General features: G+C 41.8%; 1 protein-coding gene and 1 pseudogene across 2 annotated transcripts; both read right to left on the bottom strand.

Moving 5' to 3' along the window:
* Positions 1-1,669: 1,669 nt before the first annotated feature.
* Positions 1,670-6,233, bottom strand: LOC146684884 (PR domain zinc finger protein 15-like; annotated as a pseudogene). The gene is made up of 4 exons (XR_014917276.1): positions 6,229-6,233; positions 6,125-6,191; positions 5,130-5,322; positions 1,670-2,344 (listed from the first exon to the last, which is right to left on the bottom strand). The product of XR_014917276.1 is annotated as a PR domain zinc finger protein 15-like (transcript).
* A 7,544-nt stretch (positions 6,234-13,777) lies between these two features.
* On the bottom strand, positions 13,778-16,779 carry LOC146684883 (uncharacterized). The gene is made up of 2 exons (XM_085444663.1): positions 16,489-16,779; positions 13,778-15,885 (listed from the first exon to the last, which is right to left on the bottom strand). Exons 1-2 carry the CDS (start codon positions 16,556-16,558, stop codon positions 13,778-13,780), a joined length of 2,178 nt encoding a protein of 725 aa, XP_085300789.1. The 5' UTR covers positions 16,559-16,779.
* Positions 16,780-20,622: the final 3,843 nt, after the last annotated feature.

Below are 20,622 nucleotides of genomic sequence, written 5' to 3'. Positions count from 1 at the left end.
TTGTTGTGAACCCTATGAATAACAGCTATATAGCTTTTTGATACTGCCTATGGGGAATAACAGAAGTCTTCCAACCTATCACGCACTTACTTTGAATCGGGATGTTTAGTCCGTCTCCTCTGTCCATTCTTCTGGGATGATACACAATCTGGAGGAAACTAAAGCAGTACAGCTCTCAAACTTTACGGATTCAAACTTATCCAGAGTTATGACACAGTCCTTAAAATGCTGTGAAATCTTTTAGCTCTTTAAAAACGCGGAGTAAATGTAGACTAATCGCCACTGAATGCTGCGAGGAACGCTGCCAACTGTTAACTGATATTTCTCTACCAACTATTCAAATATAATGACGTCACACGTTAACTTTGTAGTTTTGCGTTCTGACTCTTCGGTGACGTCATCGATTGAAGCTGCTCAAGTTCTGCTGGTGAAAAAACGTCACTTTGAAACTTTTACAGGTGAAGCATTTTTTTTTTTTACAGTTTTGAAGGTATTATAGTGACAAAAGGGGCCACGAGATGGCGCCATTTTCACGTAGTTGATACCGTTGGCTGTTTGGTTTCTGTACACCCCTCCACGAGTGTTTTGCATAAAGTATTCAGGCTCATGATTTCTGCTTCCTCTCTGGCTGAATTATATTACATTAAATTAAATTAAATTAAATTAAGGAAACTAGAGCGAGTCTTTCATCATTAATTAGTTATTTACCTAAAGTGCATTTTTGGTGCTTTACATGTTTGCTGAACTGCTTCATGGGCTAAAAACCTTCTGATTCGTTAGACGCTGACTCTGTTCTTCAAATAAAATCTAAACTTTTTCATTTGGCTTCCTGGATTGCCAAGTTTGAAAATAAAAGCATTCAACAGAGTGTCAAAATGTGTTGTGTAAGTGTAGAAACACTGAACAAAAATATAAATGCAACACTTTGGTTTTTGCTCCCATTTTTCATGAGCTGAACTCAAAGATATGAAACATTTTCTACATGCACAAAACACCCATTACTCTCAAATCAGTCTAAATCTCTGTCAGTGAGTACTTCTCCTTTGCATCCCACCTCACAAGTGTGGCATATTAAGGTGCTGATTAGACAGCATGACTATTGCACAGGTGTGCCTTAGACTGCCCACAATAAATGGGCCTGCAGGAGGGTGTGCCCATATAGCTTTTTTTAGGCTGCACTTGGCCAGGCCACATGGGCAAAGGCCCAGCCATCAGGCTGTCTGCAGCTGCAGTCACAACTGACAACATACAAAAAGGACGACGACCTGATGAATTTTCTTTAAAAATATCATTTTTAAAAATGGCTGCCAATATTTATTTCAGACAGTTTGACAATAATTACAGTTTACAGCATTCAAAAATCATGTTCACCACTCAGCTGTTTTAGGGAATACACCAAATACCACGTGTTATTATAATGTGGTCAACGTATTTTCACTTTATTTGTCACAAAGTTCATCTGCTTTTCATGTTGGTGCATTTCCACATCTCATTGTTCAAGCAGCAGGCTTATCTTGAAAACATGCATTTTTCCCCCCCAAGGCTGGTAAGGCGTTAGAATATTCAACCGTTGCTTTGGTTTCAGACGTCAGTGATTGTGGCTAAATGCACATTTTTTTTCTTTATTTTCTCAAAAACAGATTCACTAACTGTCAATTTGTTTTCCGTTTTACTATTAAAAAATATTACAATACCATTTGCTTCCATTGGGCTGGAGAGGCATCTGGGTGACAGTGATCACAACTTTGTACAGTTTGTTAAAAATCTACTCTACTATGTAACAGTATCTGTGTGAGGTGACCTGCACCCCTAGTGTCTGCTCAGTAGCTGAGTATCTGTTGCGCAGAACTGCTTTGCTGCTGAGGGGTGGCTGGCTGGCTCTGGCTGGGCCGGCCTGGATCTGGGCCTCCTGACTCTCCCCATGTGCACCCTCCACCACTGGAGTGACCTGGCTGCCCTCAGCTGCAGGTACAGGCCTCCATGCCAGAGTCGGGGCCTCTAGCTGGTGGCCCATGGGGTTGACCAGAGTGGCGAAGTTGATGAAATGGGCGACGGACTGGGGTGTCCTGCTTCCAGCAGAACCTACAGTCTCTGGGATGAGTTCTGCAGACCGGTTGTGCAGCATAGCGGAGCCACTGACTGTGTCAAAGGTGACCGTGAGGATGGAGTTGTCCAGTGTGAGGGGCCGGTCGCTGGCTGTCAGGTGGCCCACGGCGACAGGCTGCAGGCTGGTAAACTGGGCAGGGGCGTGGCTGGTGATGGGCGTGACTGTGATGTTGGCCAGTCCCACTGAGCTATTGGGGGAGGAGGCTGATGGAGCACTGGGGTCGGTCAGAACCACCACCTGAAACGGCAACAATGAAATCAATTGCAACTCGATGATGAAAGCAGCTCATCTGGTGCCAAAGCACAACACTGTTGTTATAATCTAAGTTTGTAAGGAACAGTAGCTGGCTGAGGCCGTGAGTCAAGCTCAGCCAGCGATCCTGGCAGACCAGCTGACTGAACTGAACTGAATTTTATTGCATTCACATAGCACCAAATGACAACGGTCACTTCAAGGTGATTTATATTGTAAAGACTTTACAATAATGCAGAGAAAACCCCAACAATTAGACACCAGCCAGTGATCAAGCACTCTGTGACAGCGGGAAGGAAAAACTCCCTTTTAACAGGAAGGAAAGTGTTGTTAATGATGCTGCCGCTCTCCCGCCCTCTTGGCTTTCCATACTGTACATGTTAGAAAAGTTCCAGAACAGAGGCCAAATATAAATTACTGCAGCTGGAAAAACAGTCTTATATTGACTCAAGTGGCCCAGACAGAAATAATGTAGTAAACACATCTGAAAAATAAATACAATTAGAAAATATGTCTTATTTCACATTTTTAAATCAAACTATTTAAGCATCATGCCACTTTGTATAGTTATATTATTAAAATTGTTAAAGGTCTAATGTGTTTGAGCACATCTGTAATCACAAAGCCTTAGCTGTCAATTGTGGCTTCAAGCGTTGCACTGCATTTGTGTAATTTCATAACACTGTCTTAACAGTAGGAAAACAATTTGATATTATAAATGTAATCATTTTGTGGTTTGACTGTGTGTATTTTACACCTGCTTTACTCAACAGATCCACATTTTATCCTACAATTCCCAATGAAGTCATAACTACTAGGTCAACAATTACCAAAGTCAGCAATTTATTAGGTTATGTAACATTATAGCCCATTCAAAAAAACTTTATTAGACAACTGCCACAGTTATTAAATGATGACTTCATATCAAATAATCAACAAAACAAGTGCAAATCCAGATTTATTCAGCCTTTCATCGGCAATGTCGAGCCAGCCGCTGTGGGTGACTTAAGGGCTCTTCAGGGAGAAAAACTTCAGTCTGTGTTTTCCTTTTTAATCAGGCCGCCTGCCTTTATCCACTTATCGTGGTGTTCGGGGGGAAAGAAGTTGGACACGTTATTGTAGCAACAAAGCAGAATCTTCTGGGGGAAATGTGCACATGTACAGTGGGGCAAAAGAGTATTTAGTCAGCCACCGATTGTGCAAGTTCCCCCACTTAAAATGATGACAGAGGTCAGTAATTTGCACCAGAGGTACACTTCAACTGTGAGAGACAGAATGTGAAAAAAAATATCCATGAATCCACATGGTAGGATTTGTAAAGAATTTATTCATAAATTAGGGTGGAAAATAAGTATTTGGTCACCTCAAACAAGGAAAATCTCTGGCTCTCACAGACCTGTAACGTCTTCTGTAAGAAGCTTTTCTGCCCCCCACTCGTTACCTGTATGAATGGCACCTGTTTGAACTCATCATCTGTATAAAAGACACCTGTCCACAGCCTCAAACAGTCACACTCCAAACTCCGCCATGGCCAAGACCAAAGAGCTTTCGAAGGACACCAGGAAAAGTATTGTAGACCTGCACCAGACTGGGAAGAGTGAATCTACAATAGGCAAGCAGCTTGGTGTGAAAAGATCAACTGTGGGAGCAATCATCAGAAAATGGAAGACATACAAGACCACTGATAATCTCCCTCGATCTGGGGCTCCACGCAAGATCTCATCCCGTGGGGTCAAAATGATCATGAGAACGGTGAGCAAAGATCCCAGAACCACACGGGGGGACCTGGTGAATGACCTGCAGAGAGCTGGGACCAAAGTAACAAAGGTCACCATCAGTAACACACTACAACGGCAGGGAATCAAATCCCGCAGTGCCAGACGTGTTCCGCTGCTGAAGCCAGTGCATGTCCAGGCCCGTCTGAAGTTTGCCAGAGAGCACATGGATGATACAGCAGAGGATTGGGAGAATGTCATGTGGTCAGATGAAACCAAAGTAGAACTTTGTGGTATAAACTCAACTCGTCGTGTTTGGAGGAAGAAGAATACTGAGTTGCATCCCAAGAACACCATACCTACTGTGAAGCATGGGGGTGGAAACATCATGCTATGGGGCTGTTTTTCTGCCAAGGGGACAGGACGACTGATCCGTGTTAAGGACAGAATGAATGGGGCCATGTATCGTGAGATTTTGAGCCAAAACCTCCTTCCATCAGTGAGAACTTTGAAGATGAAACGAGGCTGGGTCTTCCAACATGACAATGATCCAAAACACACCGCCCGGGCAACAAAGGAGTGGCTCCGTAAGAAGCATTTGAAAGTCCTGGAGTGGCCTAGCCAGTCTCCAGACCTCAACCCCATAGAAAATCTGTGGCGGGAGTTGAAAGTCCGTGTTGCTCGGCGACAGCCCCAAAACATCACTGCTCTCGAGAAGATCTGCATGGAGGAATGGGCCAAAATACCAGCTACTGTGTGTGCAAACCTGGTAAAGACCTATAGTAAACGTTTGACCTCTGTTATTGCCAACAAAGGTTATGTTACAAATTATTGAGTTGTATTTTTGTTATTGACCAAATACTTATTTTCCACCCTGATTTACGAATAAATTCTTTACAAATCCTACCATGTGAATTCATGGATTTTTTTTTTCACATTCTGTCTCTCACAGTTGAAGTGTACCTCTGGTGCAAATTACTGACCTCTGTCATCATTTTAAGTGGGGGAACTTGCACAATCGGTGGCTGACTAAATACTTTTTTGCCCCACTGTACCTGCTGGATGCTCTGTACAGCAGAGCTCATCTCAGTCTTATCACCGACAATGCCTTGGTTCAGCAAAATCAACGTATTCATCGGACTCAGAGAGCTCCGGCTCAGCTGAGCTTCTCTGCTTCTTCTTGGGGTGTCGGGAAGGTCGACTGGGCTGCTCCTGACACATCCCGTCTTTTTCCATGGTCAGAGAGGGCTGCAGAAGGAAGTGAAACATCTTTAGTGTACAGAAAAATGCAGATTTTAAGGCAGCTGACACCACAGACATACTTAATCCAGTATGGTTTCTTGTTGTTTGTCAGTGTTTCCATAGCTACACCTCCCTAAAACCACCTTGCTTGTCAATAAGGTCAAAGGTCAAGGTCAAATCTATTTATACAGCACATTTCAAACAGCCGATGCTGCACAAAGTGCTTAACAATATAAAAATGGCATTAAAAAGCATGAATGTAATACAATAATAACAATATAAAACAATAATAGGACAATAACTAAAACTATTTAAAATAAGACCAGAATGCTTGGGTCATATGTGTTAAAAGCCAGGGCATAAAAGTAGTGATTTAAATTGCTCAAGTGTTTGTGCAGATCTAATATTTAGGGGGAGACTATTCCAGAGTCTGGGACCTGTCACAGAGAAGGATCTATCACCACGAGATTGGAGACAAGTCTGTGGGATGGACAGCATTCATTTTGAGCTAGTCCTCATGGTTTTTCCTGGAGCATAAACAGAGAGGAGCTCAGGCAGGTAAGAAGGCGCTCGGGCATTAAGCGACTTAAAAACAAAAAGTAAAAGTTTAAATTGGATCCTGTAGGAGACAGGAAGCCAGTGTAAAGAAGCTAAAACTAGGGTTATACGCTCTCCGTTTGATACCAGTTAGCAGGCGAGCAGCTGCATTTTGGACCATCTGAAGACAATGGATGGAGGCCTGGTCTAGACCAAATACAATGAATCGTTTTTGGTCTGTGGTGTCAGAAATCCAGAATTTTATTCTAACCTGCACAATGCTGATAGATGAATCATTCATTGACAAATTTTCCTGAAGATCATCAAACTCGTCGATTCTCACAGACACCACCTGTAGGCATATAAGAGAAGGACAGCATTTCAGGTCGAGTCTGCCTTTAGGGTGCTGTAATATGGGTTGTTTCCTCGGGATGTTTGCGTCGCAGGTGTCGGTTCATAGAAGCGCGAGTGGACACCTTTGTCCCGCAGAGGTGACACGACTGGGCCTCTACCTTTTCGTGGGTCAGGTGGACGTGCTTCTGCAGCATGTACTCTGTCAGATATTTCTTATCGCATGTGGGACATGTCCACATACCCACTGCAGCAGCAGAGAAGGAGAGGAGGTCAGCTCAACAGCATCACTTAGTATGAAGCCCCAAATTAAACTATCATATTCAATGTTGTGTGTAATGCACTCCAAAGCATCTTTGCTTTGTGTTGTTGGATTTGTGTTCATACATATGAAAGATCACATGTGTGTTCTGACTTTGATAGGGATATATGTTGGTGTGTAGAACAGCAGAACTGGTAATTATGTGAATGTGTTTCAGGTCAATTTATGGAGCAAAAGTAATGTACCGAGTAGTGTAACAAATGATTTACTCCATCACAATTTTGCTCAATAACGTATTAATCTCAGTGGCTAAATCTCCAAGTCCTTCCCTGTCTTATTAAACTTTTGTTTAAGAAAGAAGACACATTTTCCTAAAAATTGTTTGTAACTTTGCTTCATAGTTCATGCTTCATACTATTCTGACTGGCTGCATCACCACCTGGTACGGCAGCTGTAATGCTCTGGACCACAAAGCTCTGCAGAGGGTGGTGAGGACAGCACAGCCATGCAGGATCTCTACAGACAGCGCTGCATGAGGAAGACTATGCGCATCCTCTCCGATCCCAGCCACAGACTTTTCTCACTCCTGCCGTCCGGCAGGCAGTTCAGGAGCATTCAGACCAGCGCTAGCAGACACAGAGACAGTTTCTACCCACAAGCCACCAGGCTTTTGAGCTGCTGACGTTCTGCACGCACCATTACACACTCACTACAACTACAGGACTCTAGACACTGTCACTTAAATGCTTATTGCACAAGTTTTGCACAACATGTAAATACCAACTTGCCCTAACTTTTAAATATTTAGAGAATTTTTTCTTTCTTTTTCTCTTTTATCATTATTATTATTACTGCTATTTTCTGCTATTCCCTTCTTAATATAACAGCACACTCTCTACATGTTCATGTAAAGGTGAGGAGCACGAGCCAAAGAATTTCATTATGGGTAAATGTGGCTACACTCTTTCTCTGGACATGAACTCAATAGAACGCGAAACTACTGCTTAGTTGTAGCTAACATTACGCTAGTATTTGTCTCAGTCCAAAAATAGCAGGCGTTTACATGAAAGGATACAACATGCTTCTTAAATCATCAGGTCCTGGCAGCAGCTGCATGTCACGGGCTTTTTGACAAGTTTACTTTTGGACCAAACTGCATGGCCATCGGGCATACCGGGCATACAGATGGTGATTTTTCGTTTTTATGGGCTGATGTTTTTTTTTTTTTGTTGTTGTTTTTTTCCATAACGGTATAAACACTGCACATGTGTCCAGGCTAACTGAGAACATTCCCGCGTCAATCAAGTCAAACTTCTGTTATTGCGCAGCTAGCCGCTCTCAATGGTGGAGAGAAAAGTTGATTCTGAAAGCAGAGCCTTTCAGCGCCAGTGGGTGACTGAATATATGTTTACAGACATTGCTGGTAAACCCGTGTGTCTTAGTAGTGGAGCTAATGTGGCTGTAATTAAGGAATTAAATTTAAGACGGCACTACGAGACAAAACGTCAGGATAAGCTGAAAACCTATATGCAGAGCAGAAACTACAGAAAGTAGAAGAGCTAAAGAAGAATCTGACATTTCAGCAGACTTTTTTCACCACAGCAAAATCACAAAGTGAAGCTGTTGTGAAAACAAGTTTTATTGTAGCAGAGGAGCAAAATCAGCCTGGTACCACTCTGAAGAGCTGCATGATGAAGCTGTGCAACGTCTTGTGTCCAGACAAAACGCAGATTTTGGCAAATGTGAGCCTGAGCAGAAATACGATTGATCGGGTTTGTGAGATGGCCACTGATTTAAGAACACAGTTGTGTGAAAGAAGCAAAAACTTTATTGCATACTCTCTTGCTGTGGATGAAAGTATAGACATGATGGACATTGCACAGCTGACCATCTTCATCCGTGGAGAGGAAATATTGAACATTAAGTCGATGCAAGGGACAACGACAGGGAAAGACATTTTTTAAAACGTATGTCAAAGTATAACCGACATGAAACTGCCCTGGGACAAACCTGTGGACTTACAACAGATGGAGCGCCAGTGTTGTGTGGTGGAAAAAAAGCGGACTAGTCAGCACGTTAGTGCAGGATAAACAGGTTAGTTTGCTGTGATGGTTTAAAGTAAAGAACAGTGTGTGACTGCTGCTACACATGTGTAGCAGAGATTCAGATGACTTAGCTGATGATGGTTGTATAGTGTCTAATATAAAGACAGCATAAACTGTGTACTGTCAGTGTGGAGGATGAAATCAGGACAACTCATGAAACATCTGCTCACATCTGGTTAGATTCAGGTGTGTCCATCCACAGAGAGCAGCAGGTCAACTGATCACACTACGAAAATCTACTGGAGCTATTAATATAGCACAAGGTTCAGTGAGCTCTGAACTAAAGTAGAAACATCCTGCAAACAGCTTCTTTTACTTTCTTTCTCCGAGTACATTTCAGTACTTTTACTTGAGTAAAGAAGTTGAATCAGTACTTCAAATTCTACTACAGCACTTTAGTACAGAACATGTGTATTTTTGCCTATGCTGGTATGGGGAGTGTATTCAGTCCTTTAACAGTAGTATGTGTACTGAAGTTACAACCTCTGTCTGAGACCTCCTTCAGTTCCACCTGCAGCTCTCAGTCTGCTGTGGAAAAAGGAAATCCAGGTGAGTTTCTCCTGATCACCTGAGGCCGTCATTACTGTGTGAACGTTACCCACACACATTGTTGGGAAGGTTACTTTTAAAATGTATTCCACTACAGATTACATGCCCCAGAATGTATTTTGTAATGTATTCCGTTACGTTACTCAATGACAGTAATGAATTCTGAATACTTTGGATTACCTATAATACTAGCATGCCTTTTACAACTACATGAATGTACTATTGCTGTGTGAATTATGACTTTTACTGAAGGTTACTCGCCATACCAATACTGACTACATTTTAAAATCTTAATATAAATGAGTAACAGTAGGGTGGACATTAGGTAAGGCTGCACTTTTTGCAGTGATCTCGTATAGAAAACTATTCCACATGTATATAAAACAGGTCCACGGCTCCGAACCGTAGTAAAGGGACCTCTGGCTAATACGGCGGGTTCATGTCGGGCTTGTAGCTGAAAACTAGCTTTACTTTGTTGTCTGGGTCAACTTTGCTAGCAAGAGACAGAGAGAGGCGTTGAAAGGCTGCTCCAACGGAACTGGGAGCAAAACACGAACACAGTGTACAGTCGAGTCTTAATAGCTTACTTACAACTGGGCTCGTCAGGCACTCTTTTTGGCTGCAGCGGTTATTATTATATTTGCATGCTTCCAGCTCCCGTTTCTGCTCGGGTACAGCTCGTACTTTTCCTTTTTTCTCCCTCCCTCGCTCACTCACAGACACATAACGGGTATGGCAGTCCATTCTCCCTGCAGCACGAACTACACTGCCCATGAGGCTACATTCTTTAGTGCGATGCCTGTAACACTCTGCCTATTGCCTTCATGTTAAATCATTTTTGTGAATAATTTTTAAAAATATTTCTTCACGTTATTATGCGGGGTGTAGTAGAGGTGACATGGGCCGCGAGATTGAGACACAGGCCTCTTAATGCGCGTTTTGTTTGGGGCGTGGAAACCAAAAATAGAGAGGGCACAGCTGACATATGAAACAGGAAGACTGCTGTGTAATCACTTTGGTCGTGTCCAAATTCATGGGCTGCATCCTTCTGAGGACCCGGTCTTTGCAATATGTGGGCTGGGTGCTCAGAAGATCGGATAGGCCAGAAGTAAACGGCTGGGGAAACTGGACGGTCTAGCCTTCTACTGTCTCGGTGGAGTTTAATAAACTTAGCTGTCTGCTTCTAAAATATAACAGGACACGTAAATTCTCGACCATCTCACACTTCTGTTTGATGTTTATTCAGCTTTGTAAAAACCACCCGGGGGATTAATAAAGTTTTATTTTCTCTAATCTAATTTCATAACTTTAATCTCAGCCAAACCAATTTACTCACGAACAAATACAACACAGAAAAAAGCCCAACAATAACATTTTTAGGTTGTCTAAGTCAGCGGTCCCCAACCCCCGGGCCTCGGACCGGTACCGGTCCGCGAGTCGTTTGGAGTTCCATAGCGGACCGGCACCAAAGTGTTCAAAATTAAATAAATAGGTCAAGATGACATAAATAACTATGTGAATAAATAAGACACAGATATGTAATGTGAGAATGATATTGTGAAATAATGGAACACATTTTGAAAAAAATGCTCATTATTGTGAAATATATTACATTCTGCTATATAAATGTACTTATTATTGTGAAATATTATTTCATGGTCATTATTTTTCACAATAACAGATTATTCCTGAGGCATTTTATTTATTTCCAGCCGTTTATATTCCAAAATGTCCTTTTTTCAAAGTCAGTCTTTATTTCAAAATCCCGTTTTTCCCGATGGTCTATTTATTTCATAATGCGACTTTTCAGCAGAATGACTTTGTCTGTCAATCAAGAGAGACAGGGCGGAGCCAGTTGTGTGATTGGTTGCTCCTTTACTCAGACGTAAGTAGTAGCACATGAATTGTCGATTTAGGTTTAATGGTGCAATGCGTCTCCTATGCAGCTGGCGGCAGTATGCAGCTCAAAATAAACTTAATAGTTGAGGTCCAACTTTCAACACATTCCTCCTCTGGGACACCTACTGTACCTGTGTGCCAAGTTTCAGCCAGATTTACTGTAAAATTACTCAAAAATTAAAGGACATTTATATGCAATTCAATACAGCCAATGCACTACTATTATGGAAATTTCAGAAATTCATTAAAAATCACCCATAGTAGTTGAGGTCCAACTTTCAACACATTCTTCCTCTGGGAAACCTGCTGTACATCTGGGCCAAGTTTCAGCCAGATTTACTGTAATATTTGTGTTGTCTTCGTATAGCTTTGAATAATTACACAGCATCCACTTGTGTTTCGCGAGCGTCTGCTCCAAACATTTTATATCTCATTCACAAGTCAGTCTTCTTTTATAGAGGCATTCATGAGCCCTCTCAAATACAGCACCCCCTACTGGCAAAACCCCATTGGCACATGAACACCCACACATCACCACATCCCCTTTTCTCTGACAACATAGGTCCCACGAATCAACATATACACATATTTGTATTACAACAATAATTTTTTTTTCTCTCAACACCATCAGAATATAAGATAAAAACAAATCCAGTCATAGCTTTACAGATTAAGCCTAACTGGTCTCTTGACCTTACGCTCTGACCTCCTCAATACAGGTTCTGAAACAACTGCACTTTTCTCCACATGCTCATGTCCATCCAGTGGTTTTAAACCAGACACTGTCTCTGCATGTGACACATCAACATTTTCATCTTCCTCACCATATTGTTCCTCCTGAAATGTCTCTTTAGTCTTCAGCAAGTTACGACGGTTCCTTCTGAACACATGACCTTCTTCAGTTCTTACGTCATATGATCTCGGACCTGCTTCCTGAAGAACAATGGCTTTCCTGCTCCATGCATTCTGATCTTGGATTCTCACTACATCATCCTTTGCAAGCAATCCAAGTGCTCTTGTTCCCTTGTCGTATTGTAGTTTTTGTTTCCATTTCAGATGCTCTTGTTTTTTTATAATTCCTTCACTCTGCTTGCTTTCTGCATAGCAGGGCAAAGTTGTGTGTAGCTTACGATTCATCAGCAATTCTGCAGGGGATAAACCACAGTCAAGAGGAGCAGTCCTGTAGCTCAGCAGAGCTAAATAAGGATCTGATCGACTGTCTGTAGCCTTCTTCAGAAGCTGCTTGATGATATGCACTCCTTTTTCAGCCTTGCCATTTGCCTGTGGATGTTGAGGACTTGATGTGACATGTTTAAAGCCGTATTCTCTTGCGAAATTCTGCCATTCTTTGCATTTATAGCAAGGACCATTGTCACTAATGACAGTTTCAGGTATTCCATGCCTGGAAAAGATAGACTTCACATGTGTGATCACATTATTAGCAGTTGTACTTGTAAGCAGAGCAATCTCAGGAAAGTTAGAGTAATAATCTATCACCAACAGATAGTCTTTCCCATTAAAATGAAATAAATCTGTTCCGACTTTCCTCCAAGGCGCTGTAGGAAGTTCAGGAATCATCATGGGTTCTCTTGCCTGTCTGCTCTGAAACTTGTTACATGTTTCACACTTTCCGACCATGGTCTCAATATCTTTATTAATGCCAGGCCAGTACACAGTGTCTCTAGCTCTCCTTTTACACTTTTCTATTCCCAGATGTCCCTCATGTATTCTTTGAAGTATCAGCTGTCTCAGACTATGTGGTATCACAATCCTATTGCCTCTCAACAGCAGTCCATTTACCACATTGAGCTCCGATCTAACATGATAATACTTTGAACAAGACCCTTTGGGCCAGTCTCCTTGGATATTTTCCATCACCGTTTGCAGCTCCCTGTCTGCAGCTGTCTCCTCACATACTTGTTTTATCTTTGCGTCAGACACTGGCAGAGACTCCACTATCATATTAACATGATCGTCTACTTCTTTCTCAGTGGAGCTTGCGTGACACACCTCTGATGCTCGCGACAGTGCATCCGCTAAAGCTAAATGCTTTCCTGGTGTGTATATCAAGTCAAAGCTGTACCTTTGCAGTTTCATCATGAGACGTTGAATCCTCGGCGACATCTCGTTCAGATGTTTCTTAATGATTGACACCAAAGGACGATGATCTGTCTCAACTGTAAAGGTAGGAAGACCATAAACATAACAGTGAAAAATATCAAGTCCATATTGTTAGCTTGATAGCATAATTGCCCAAGTCATTTTTTTGTGTTTTCGGAAAACAAGAAAAAACTAATTTTCTAAATATCACATGCATATTTTTAATTGATATTTTCACAGAACATTTAAGTATATGTGAGGAAAAGTATGGAAAAAGAACAAAACCCAACATCATTTCTTTTGTCTAATAAAAGTGACTTAGGCAGATTATGCCTATGACTTAGGCAGTTTTTCTTCAAACTATAAAATGAACATGACATACTATAATGTAACCATAACACACTGTAACTTTTCAATTTTAATCACAAAATGGCAGCTAGAGTAAGGAGACTTACTCACTTCACCTCACCCACCCATTAATTTGCAGAGGAGGCCTGTAGGCTCATAAAAGAGGTGTGCGTGTGTCTATGTGTGTTTGTATCTGTCTGTGTGTGTTTGTCTCTCTCTTCTCTCTCTTTCTCTTCGTGTGCGGGTGTGTGTGTGTGTGTGTGTGTGTGTGTGTGTGTGTGCGTGCGTACTATTTGGTAGGCTATGTATACTACTGATGAGGAAGATCATCATAGTACTTGTGGGCCACTCTTGGTAGTACATTTTTCATTGACTGTAAGTCACTGTATTTCCTCAGGGTGATGGGCAACTGAGCAGGAAAGAGTGGGATCCACTTGAATGGCTTGTTGTCGGGTATGCTGATGCGCCGAGGCAGGTCTTCCCAGTCAGATTCAAAATCCAGCTTGTACCTGATCCGTCCATCAGTCAAGTACTGCAAAGCCCGGAGGTCATGGACTGTGGGGTCCCCAACTTTTTTGCCGGGTCGAATATTGGTGACATAGGTGCCAGATAACTTCATGAAGTCATTGTGGTATAGTTGAGTCACCCTGTATGGGGATGGATTAATGCGTGCAGCCTCAAAGATGACAACGTAATCTCGTGGAGTGTAAACGTCTTGCACAATGCGCCGTTCAATTAGACTGTGCATGGAGTCACACTCCATCTGTGTGTGGCCTGCAACTAGAAATTTCTGCTCAATGCTGACACCATGCTTCATGGCCAGGTAAAGGTAGGCGTTGCTGATGGTAGCACACCGGTTCTGATACCCGCAGGCATCACTCCAGACAATGACTTTCTCAATGTTTCTGTTGGCCTGTAGGACAGACTCAAAGTGGTTGGACTGCAGATGTGCAAAAACCTCACTGCTGAGGGAGCCTTCATGTTCTTCCCAAGCATAACAGTACCCATCTCTGTTGTTCATGTTGAAGCAGGTAAAGTTGTGCATCTGTAATTTAGTTTTGTAGTACATTGTACTTGCTTTTGTCTGGGGGCAAAGAAGAATGCGTTGAAGGTCCATTGTCCACACTGAAAGTGTGTCACTGGATTCATTTTTGTCTGCAGCCTTTTCAGCTTGAGCCTGACTCTTCAATCTCAAGTGTGTAGCAAGAGCATCCTCATCTGTATTTCCTACCTTGGCGCTTACACAGATGTCACATTGGTCTTTTTTTGGAATGAACACAGAGTAATCCTGCTCTCCAAAAACCTTCCGAAAGTATGTCTCACTCACAGCACGCTTTCCATTCTCATTGGCAGCATTCTGGTATTCCTTGTGAAGCTCTCTCAAAACTGTTCCTGGCTCCAGGAACTTCTTGTTCTGATAAGAGGGAACCTGGCGGCAGTAATGGGATGGGACTGTAGGTATTCCAGAGAGCCACTCTTTCAGGAAGGCCTGGTCTCCATCTGATATTGGCATATGAGGACCAGTCTTGTTGATCTTGGGGTTGGGCTGGGTATGAGTGTTGGGTTTCATGCCTGCAGTTAACCATGATCCAATGGTTCTCAGGGCAATACCAAGTGTGGAACAGAAAAGATTTTTGCACACAGGTATTTTGCATCTATCTGAGAGTTGCAGGTGGTATAGCAGAGATGTTGTTCTCCTTGAATCAACACCACCTTTCTTCTGTTTTATGGGCACATTTTCAACAACAGTCTGGATATACACCTTGCGTGTCTCCCAGGAAGGCATGGACCAGAAATTGTTGAAGATTCCTCTTCTCTCAACTTCAGTCAGTAGCTCACAACTTCTTTTCGTTGACTTGAAGCAGTGCTGTGATGTGCATGGTGGGCCCATGGCCTTTGGTGGTCTCTCCTGTCCCATTGTATTCTTGTAATTCTCTCCCTTCAGACGCTTTTCTTTGATGACATTTTTCTTCCACGTATGGGGCAGTGGACGCTTGTGACGAACAGCAGAAGTGCTGGGGGTTGGACTGGCTTCCTCTTCCTCTGCTTCCACCTCCCCTCCTTCCTCTTCCTCCCCTTCATCTTCGTCTCCTTCCCCTTTCTTTTCCTCTCCTTCATCTTCCTCTCCTTCTCCTTCCTTTTCCTCTCCTTCCCCTTCCTTTTCTTCTCCTTCATCTTCGTCTCCTTCCCCTTTCTTTTCCTCTCCTTCATCTTCCTCTCCTTCTCCTTCCTTTTCCTCTCCTTCCCCTTTCTTTTCTTCTCCTTCATCTTCCTCTCCTTCCCCTTTCTTTTCCTCTCCTTCATCTTCCTCTCCTTCCTCTGGCTGCTTATCAGTCTGTTGCCCCATATCAACATAATTTCCTCCTTCTCCCTCATCTATATCCACCAACTCCTCTAAGTTCACATCAACTTCCTTTCCTGATGATACAACAGAAAATAAAATGCTGTTGGAGTATCTTAAAATGGTAAATCAAGATGACATCTAAATCTACTTGTGTAGTCAAAATGTCTGCTATGTAAAAAAAAATAAAAATCAATTTGTACTATTAATATCAAATCAAATCAATTTATTTTTGTATAGCCCAAAATCACAACAACAGTCGCCTCAAAGGGCTACATGAATATTACTGGCAATAGAGTTCAACCAGTATCAGTCATTTGAACACAGTCAATATAAAGTCCAATTTAACAATTAACAATGAACCCAGGGTGTCCCCCGTCCTTAGACTCTCCTCCTAATAAAAAGCAAATGTTTGAAACATAATATAATTTGCAAACTTGCTGAAAATGCTCAAATTGCCTTTGAAATTGCCAAAGATTTACTCTGGTAGCATGCTGCTGTTAGCTAGCTGCTAGCTTGTACTACATTACTATGCTAATGCTACACTACTAACGCTAATGTTAGCTAGCCATCATACTTTGTTTGCAACAAAAAAGTAATCTTTTAACATGGTCATAACCTCTTTGATTGAATGAAAATACATTTAGTGACCAAAAAACTAAAAAAATATGAACTTTTACCAGATGTAAATGAATCAAAAAGAAGAGCAAGGGCTTCACTTGCGGTCAACCTCTTCTTCTTATCAGCCATTTTGCATACATCAAAACTGCCTAAGTCAAATTGATTGTAGCAAAACTGCCTAAGTCCAATGGTAAAACTGCCTAAGTCAAATGAATGACTTAGGCAAGTATGTTTTTTGACTCTTATGAGTGTTGTGATTGGCCAATGACATAGGCAGACGGACAGGATGATGCAGCAGTGGTAGGGGAGTAAAGTTAGGCAAAAATCTCAATTTGACCAAAAAATGACTTAGGCACTTATGCTATGAAGCTAACGATATGCCAGTCCGAGACATTCTTTCTCAATCTGAGCATATCTAGCTTCAGACTTAGTCATGGATCTAGAAGCATAAGCAACTGGTTTCCAACTCCCTTCTTCAGCCTGAAGTAAAACAGCTCCAAGCCCATCCTTTGAGGCATCTGTCGAGATTTTCAGACTCTTAGTTGGATCATAATAGGCAAGCACCGGGCGCGTTGTCAGTGTGGTTTTCAAATCATTCCATTCTTGTTCATGCCTCGCTGACCATTTAAATTCCATGGAATCACGAAGTAACTCCCTTAGTGCTGATGTTCGCACTGACATGCACTGACATCCTCATTTTCTTTTTAACCACAGCTATTCTTGCACTATCATGTACTGCAGCGACGCTCGTCTCATTAAATGTCTTTGCATGCTGCAGGGCTAACTCACTTGCATGACACAGTCTTTCTGCTTCATCCAGAGTTAACTTGGAATCTCTGAGCAGCCGTTCTCTAGTCCGTTTATCATGGATCCCATACACAATTTGATCACGAACCATAGAATCTTTCAGCTCTCCAAAATCACATGACTGTGCCTTTAGCTTCAAATCAGTCACAAAGCAATCAAAAGTCTCTTCTGGTTGCTGCATCCGAGATCGGAAAACATACCTTTCATATACTGTGTTCTTCTGTGGTGAACAGTGTGCATCAAACTTTTCAACCACTCTGTCATACTTATTCCTGTCACCAACTTCCTCAAACTCAAACGTGTTGAAGACTTCAATGGCTTGAGGACCAGCTACGGTGAGCAGCAATGCAATTTTCCTGGCATCGGGTTTAGAGTCCAGTCCCATGGCAGCCATGTACAGCTCAAACTGCTGCTTAAAACACCGCCAGTTGCTGTCCACATTCCCCACCAGTTTCAGTCCTTCCGGAGGCTTCAAACTTTCCATCTCAAACAGAACTTTGAGCTACTATCGCTTCCGCTCTCCCACTTTTACTCCTGGTACCATGTGTTGTCTTCGTATAGCTTTGAATAATTACACAGCATCCACTTGTGTTTCGCGAGCGTCTGCTCCAAACATTTTATATCTCATTCACAAGTCAGTCTTCTTTTATAGAGGCATTCATGAGCCCTCTCAAATACAGCGCCCCCTACTGGCAAAACCCCATTGGCACATGAACACCCACACATCACCACAATATTCTTCAGAAATTGCAGGGAACTTATGTTCAGTTCAATACAGTCAATACACTACAATTTTGTCTATTTCAAAAATTCATTAAAAATCATCCTTAATAGTTGAGGTCCAACTTTCAACACATTCCTTCTCTGGGACACCTACTGTACCTCTGGGCCAGGTTTCATCTCAATCTGCTGCATCAATAATTGTTTAATATTGATGGATCAAAAGTGCTGCTGAGAGAGTCATGACAGGGACTATAAAGAGACAGCATATTTGCTTGTCTTCACTGACTCGCTTTGAAATCCAGATTTTAATTTTGGAATATTAGGTGTACTTGTGGTTCCTATAGAATTTTAATGTTGAAAAGGAATCAGAGTCTTCATCTCTCAGGCCTCTCTTCTGTGGATGCAGCTCACATCATTCTGTACAATATGATAATTTTTAATTCTACAACTGTTTATAACCTGCATAGTTCACATTTCTGTATAGCTGTACATCTCATACTTCTGTATAGTTTTTTTTATTTCATATTCTGTATAGTTTTTCATATTTATATCCTGTTCATAGCTTGTACTCACTACAGCCTGTACATACTTATAGTTATAGCATATTCATAACTTCATACCGTGTACATTATACATACCATAATAGACCCATTTCTGTAATATACTTGCATACCTATATTATTGCTAATATATATTGTAATACATCTATTACAATATATACTTCTTGATGGATGCAAACTGCATTTCGTTGCCTTGTACCTGTGACATGTGCAATGACAATAAATTCTATTCTATTCTATTCTATATTAATTCAGAAGACAAACACCCGTCTCTGCTCTCTGCATACCGCGCAAACAGATTCACAGAAGATGCCATCACCCTCCACTCGGTGCTGAGTCACCTAGAACAGCGGCAGAGCTACGCCAGAATGCTCTTTGTGGACTACAGCTCAGCCTTTAATGCAATCATCCCAGACATCCTCTGCTGACCTTCCACCACTCGCCCATTGAGAGCCTACTAACTTACTGCATCACAGTATGGTACGGCAGCTGCACTAAGGCGGATAGAGCCACCCCCCCAGCATGTTTGCAATGAGTAGGAAATGCTCTGTATCTCACTGTACAACTGTATAGTGACAAAGGTATTCGATTCTTTTCTAAAAATTGCTATAAACAGAGGAACCCACACTGATGAAAAGTGGCGAATATTTTTTCAAATGACTATTTTTAGTGGATTTTTGATATAGAGGCAGAATGACAGAATGTTAAAAGAAGTTACTTTTAGTCACTCTAAGCTGGGCATTGCGTTGTCTGGCTGTTCAAAGCCATGGAACTTTAGACTTTCCAAGCAAATAATGATGGCCATACTGATGTTCTTTTCAGCACATTTTACTTCATGTTCATTTTTATGATGTTTCTATTTTTACATAATTCCTCCCACATAGCAAAATTGGTATGGCCTGGATCTGTCACACACAATGTGCTTACACATGGCCTGTGTACCGCAAAGAATGACGGCCCTCTGGTGGCCCAGATCTGGTTTACCAGAGGTGGCCCACACATGAGCCAGCACAAGGCCAGTTGCAGACACACTGCTGGCCCTGTGCTGGCCCAGAACAGTTTCAGCTCTGGCCCCAGATGTCAGCCTAATGTGTACCTTAGCCATGTAAGCCATGTAATAACAACATGTGCTGGAACATAATAGTGCAAAAGTAACATGACGAAACTCTGTTCAGACAGTGAATGGACTGATTCTTATACAGTGCTTTTTTTACTCACCCATATTACTCAAAGTGCTCTATACTAGGGCTGGGTATCGTCACTGATTTCTAGAATCGATTCAATTCCGATTCACAAAGTCCCGAATCGATTTGATCCACGATTCGATTCAATTTGAATCTGGGAAATTTTGACAGAAATATTATAATTCAGATCAGTACATTTACATATTTTTGTATCTATAAAAAGGAAGCTGACACACGCAAGACTTTATCAAAGGTGTGAGCATCACAGCAGATGCCTTTGTGTCAAAGTAGCTGAGGATAAAACACAGAAAAACATGAAGGTGATTTTCCTGGCCTGGGATTTTATAAAAATATTCTGCAGTACATCAAAAACGAAAGAAAACCATTAATCAACACATGATTGTAATCTGAAGTTACAGCAGTTTTATTAGAGACACGGCTAAGCATTTTGCATAATTTTAAAAAGTTTAAATTTGTTCAGTATTGAACCGCAGAAATTAGGTTTTCTTTTCGGAAGTATATAAAACGAAAAAAAAAAAACGTCGGCCGACAGCGCTGTAAACGGTAGTCTTGTGCATAACAAGTAAGCGAATAATGACGAAAACAGATTTTTAGACGGGAAACTGTTCTTGAAGGAGAGGGAGAGAGAGAGGGAGAGAGAGAGAGCTGTGCATCGTGGTCGAAGCAAAACAGTAAAAGTCAGAGTGAATACATGACAATGTTCATGTGAAGCATAGTTTGGATCTTCTTTTGCTGCTGGTTCGGTCAATATTGTTTGGAGAGACATCAAACTAGCAGCTTTAGAATCAGCACATAAAGGGCGTAAACACAAAGTGCGGACCCGCCGACAGATCAGAATCAGCAAGCTGTCGGCTTTCAGCCCCGACCGTGAGAAAGGCGACATCTAACTGATTCTGAT

This window comes from Copadichromis virginalis, linkage group LG20, assembly GCF_057382275.1.
Source record: "Copadichromis virginalis isolate Kocher_CV1m ecotype Utaka linkage group LG20, C_Virginalis_male_GT1.1, whole genome shotgun sequence".
NCBI lineage: Eukaryota > Metazoa > Chordata > Actinopteri > Cichliformes > Cichlidae > Copadichromis > Copadichromis virginalis.
The sequence above is the reverse complement of the archived record's forward strand: the minus strand, read 5'-3'. Positions and strand labels throughout refer to the sequence as shown.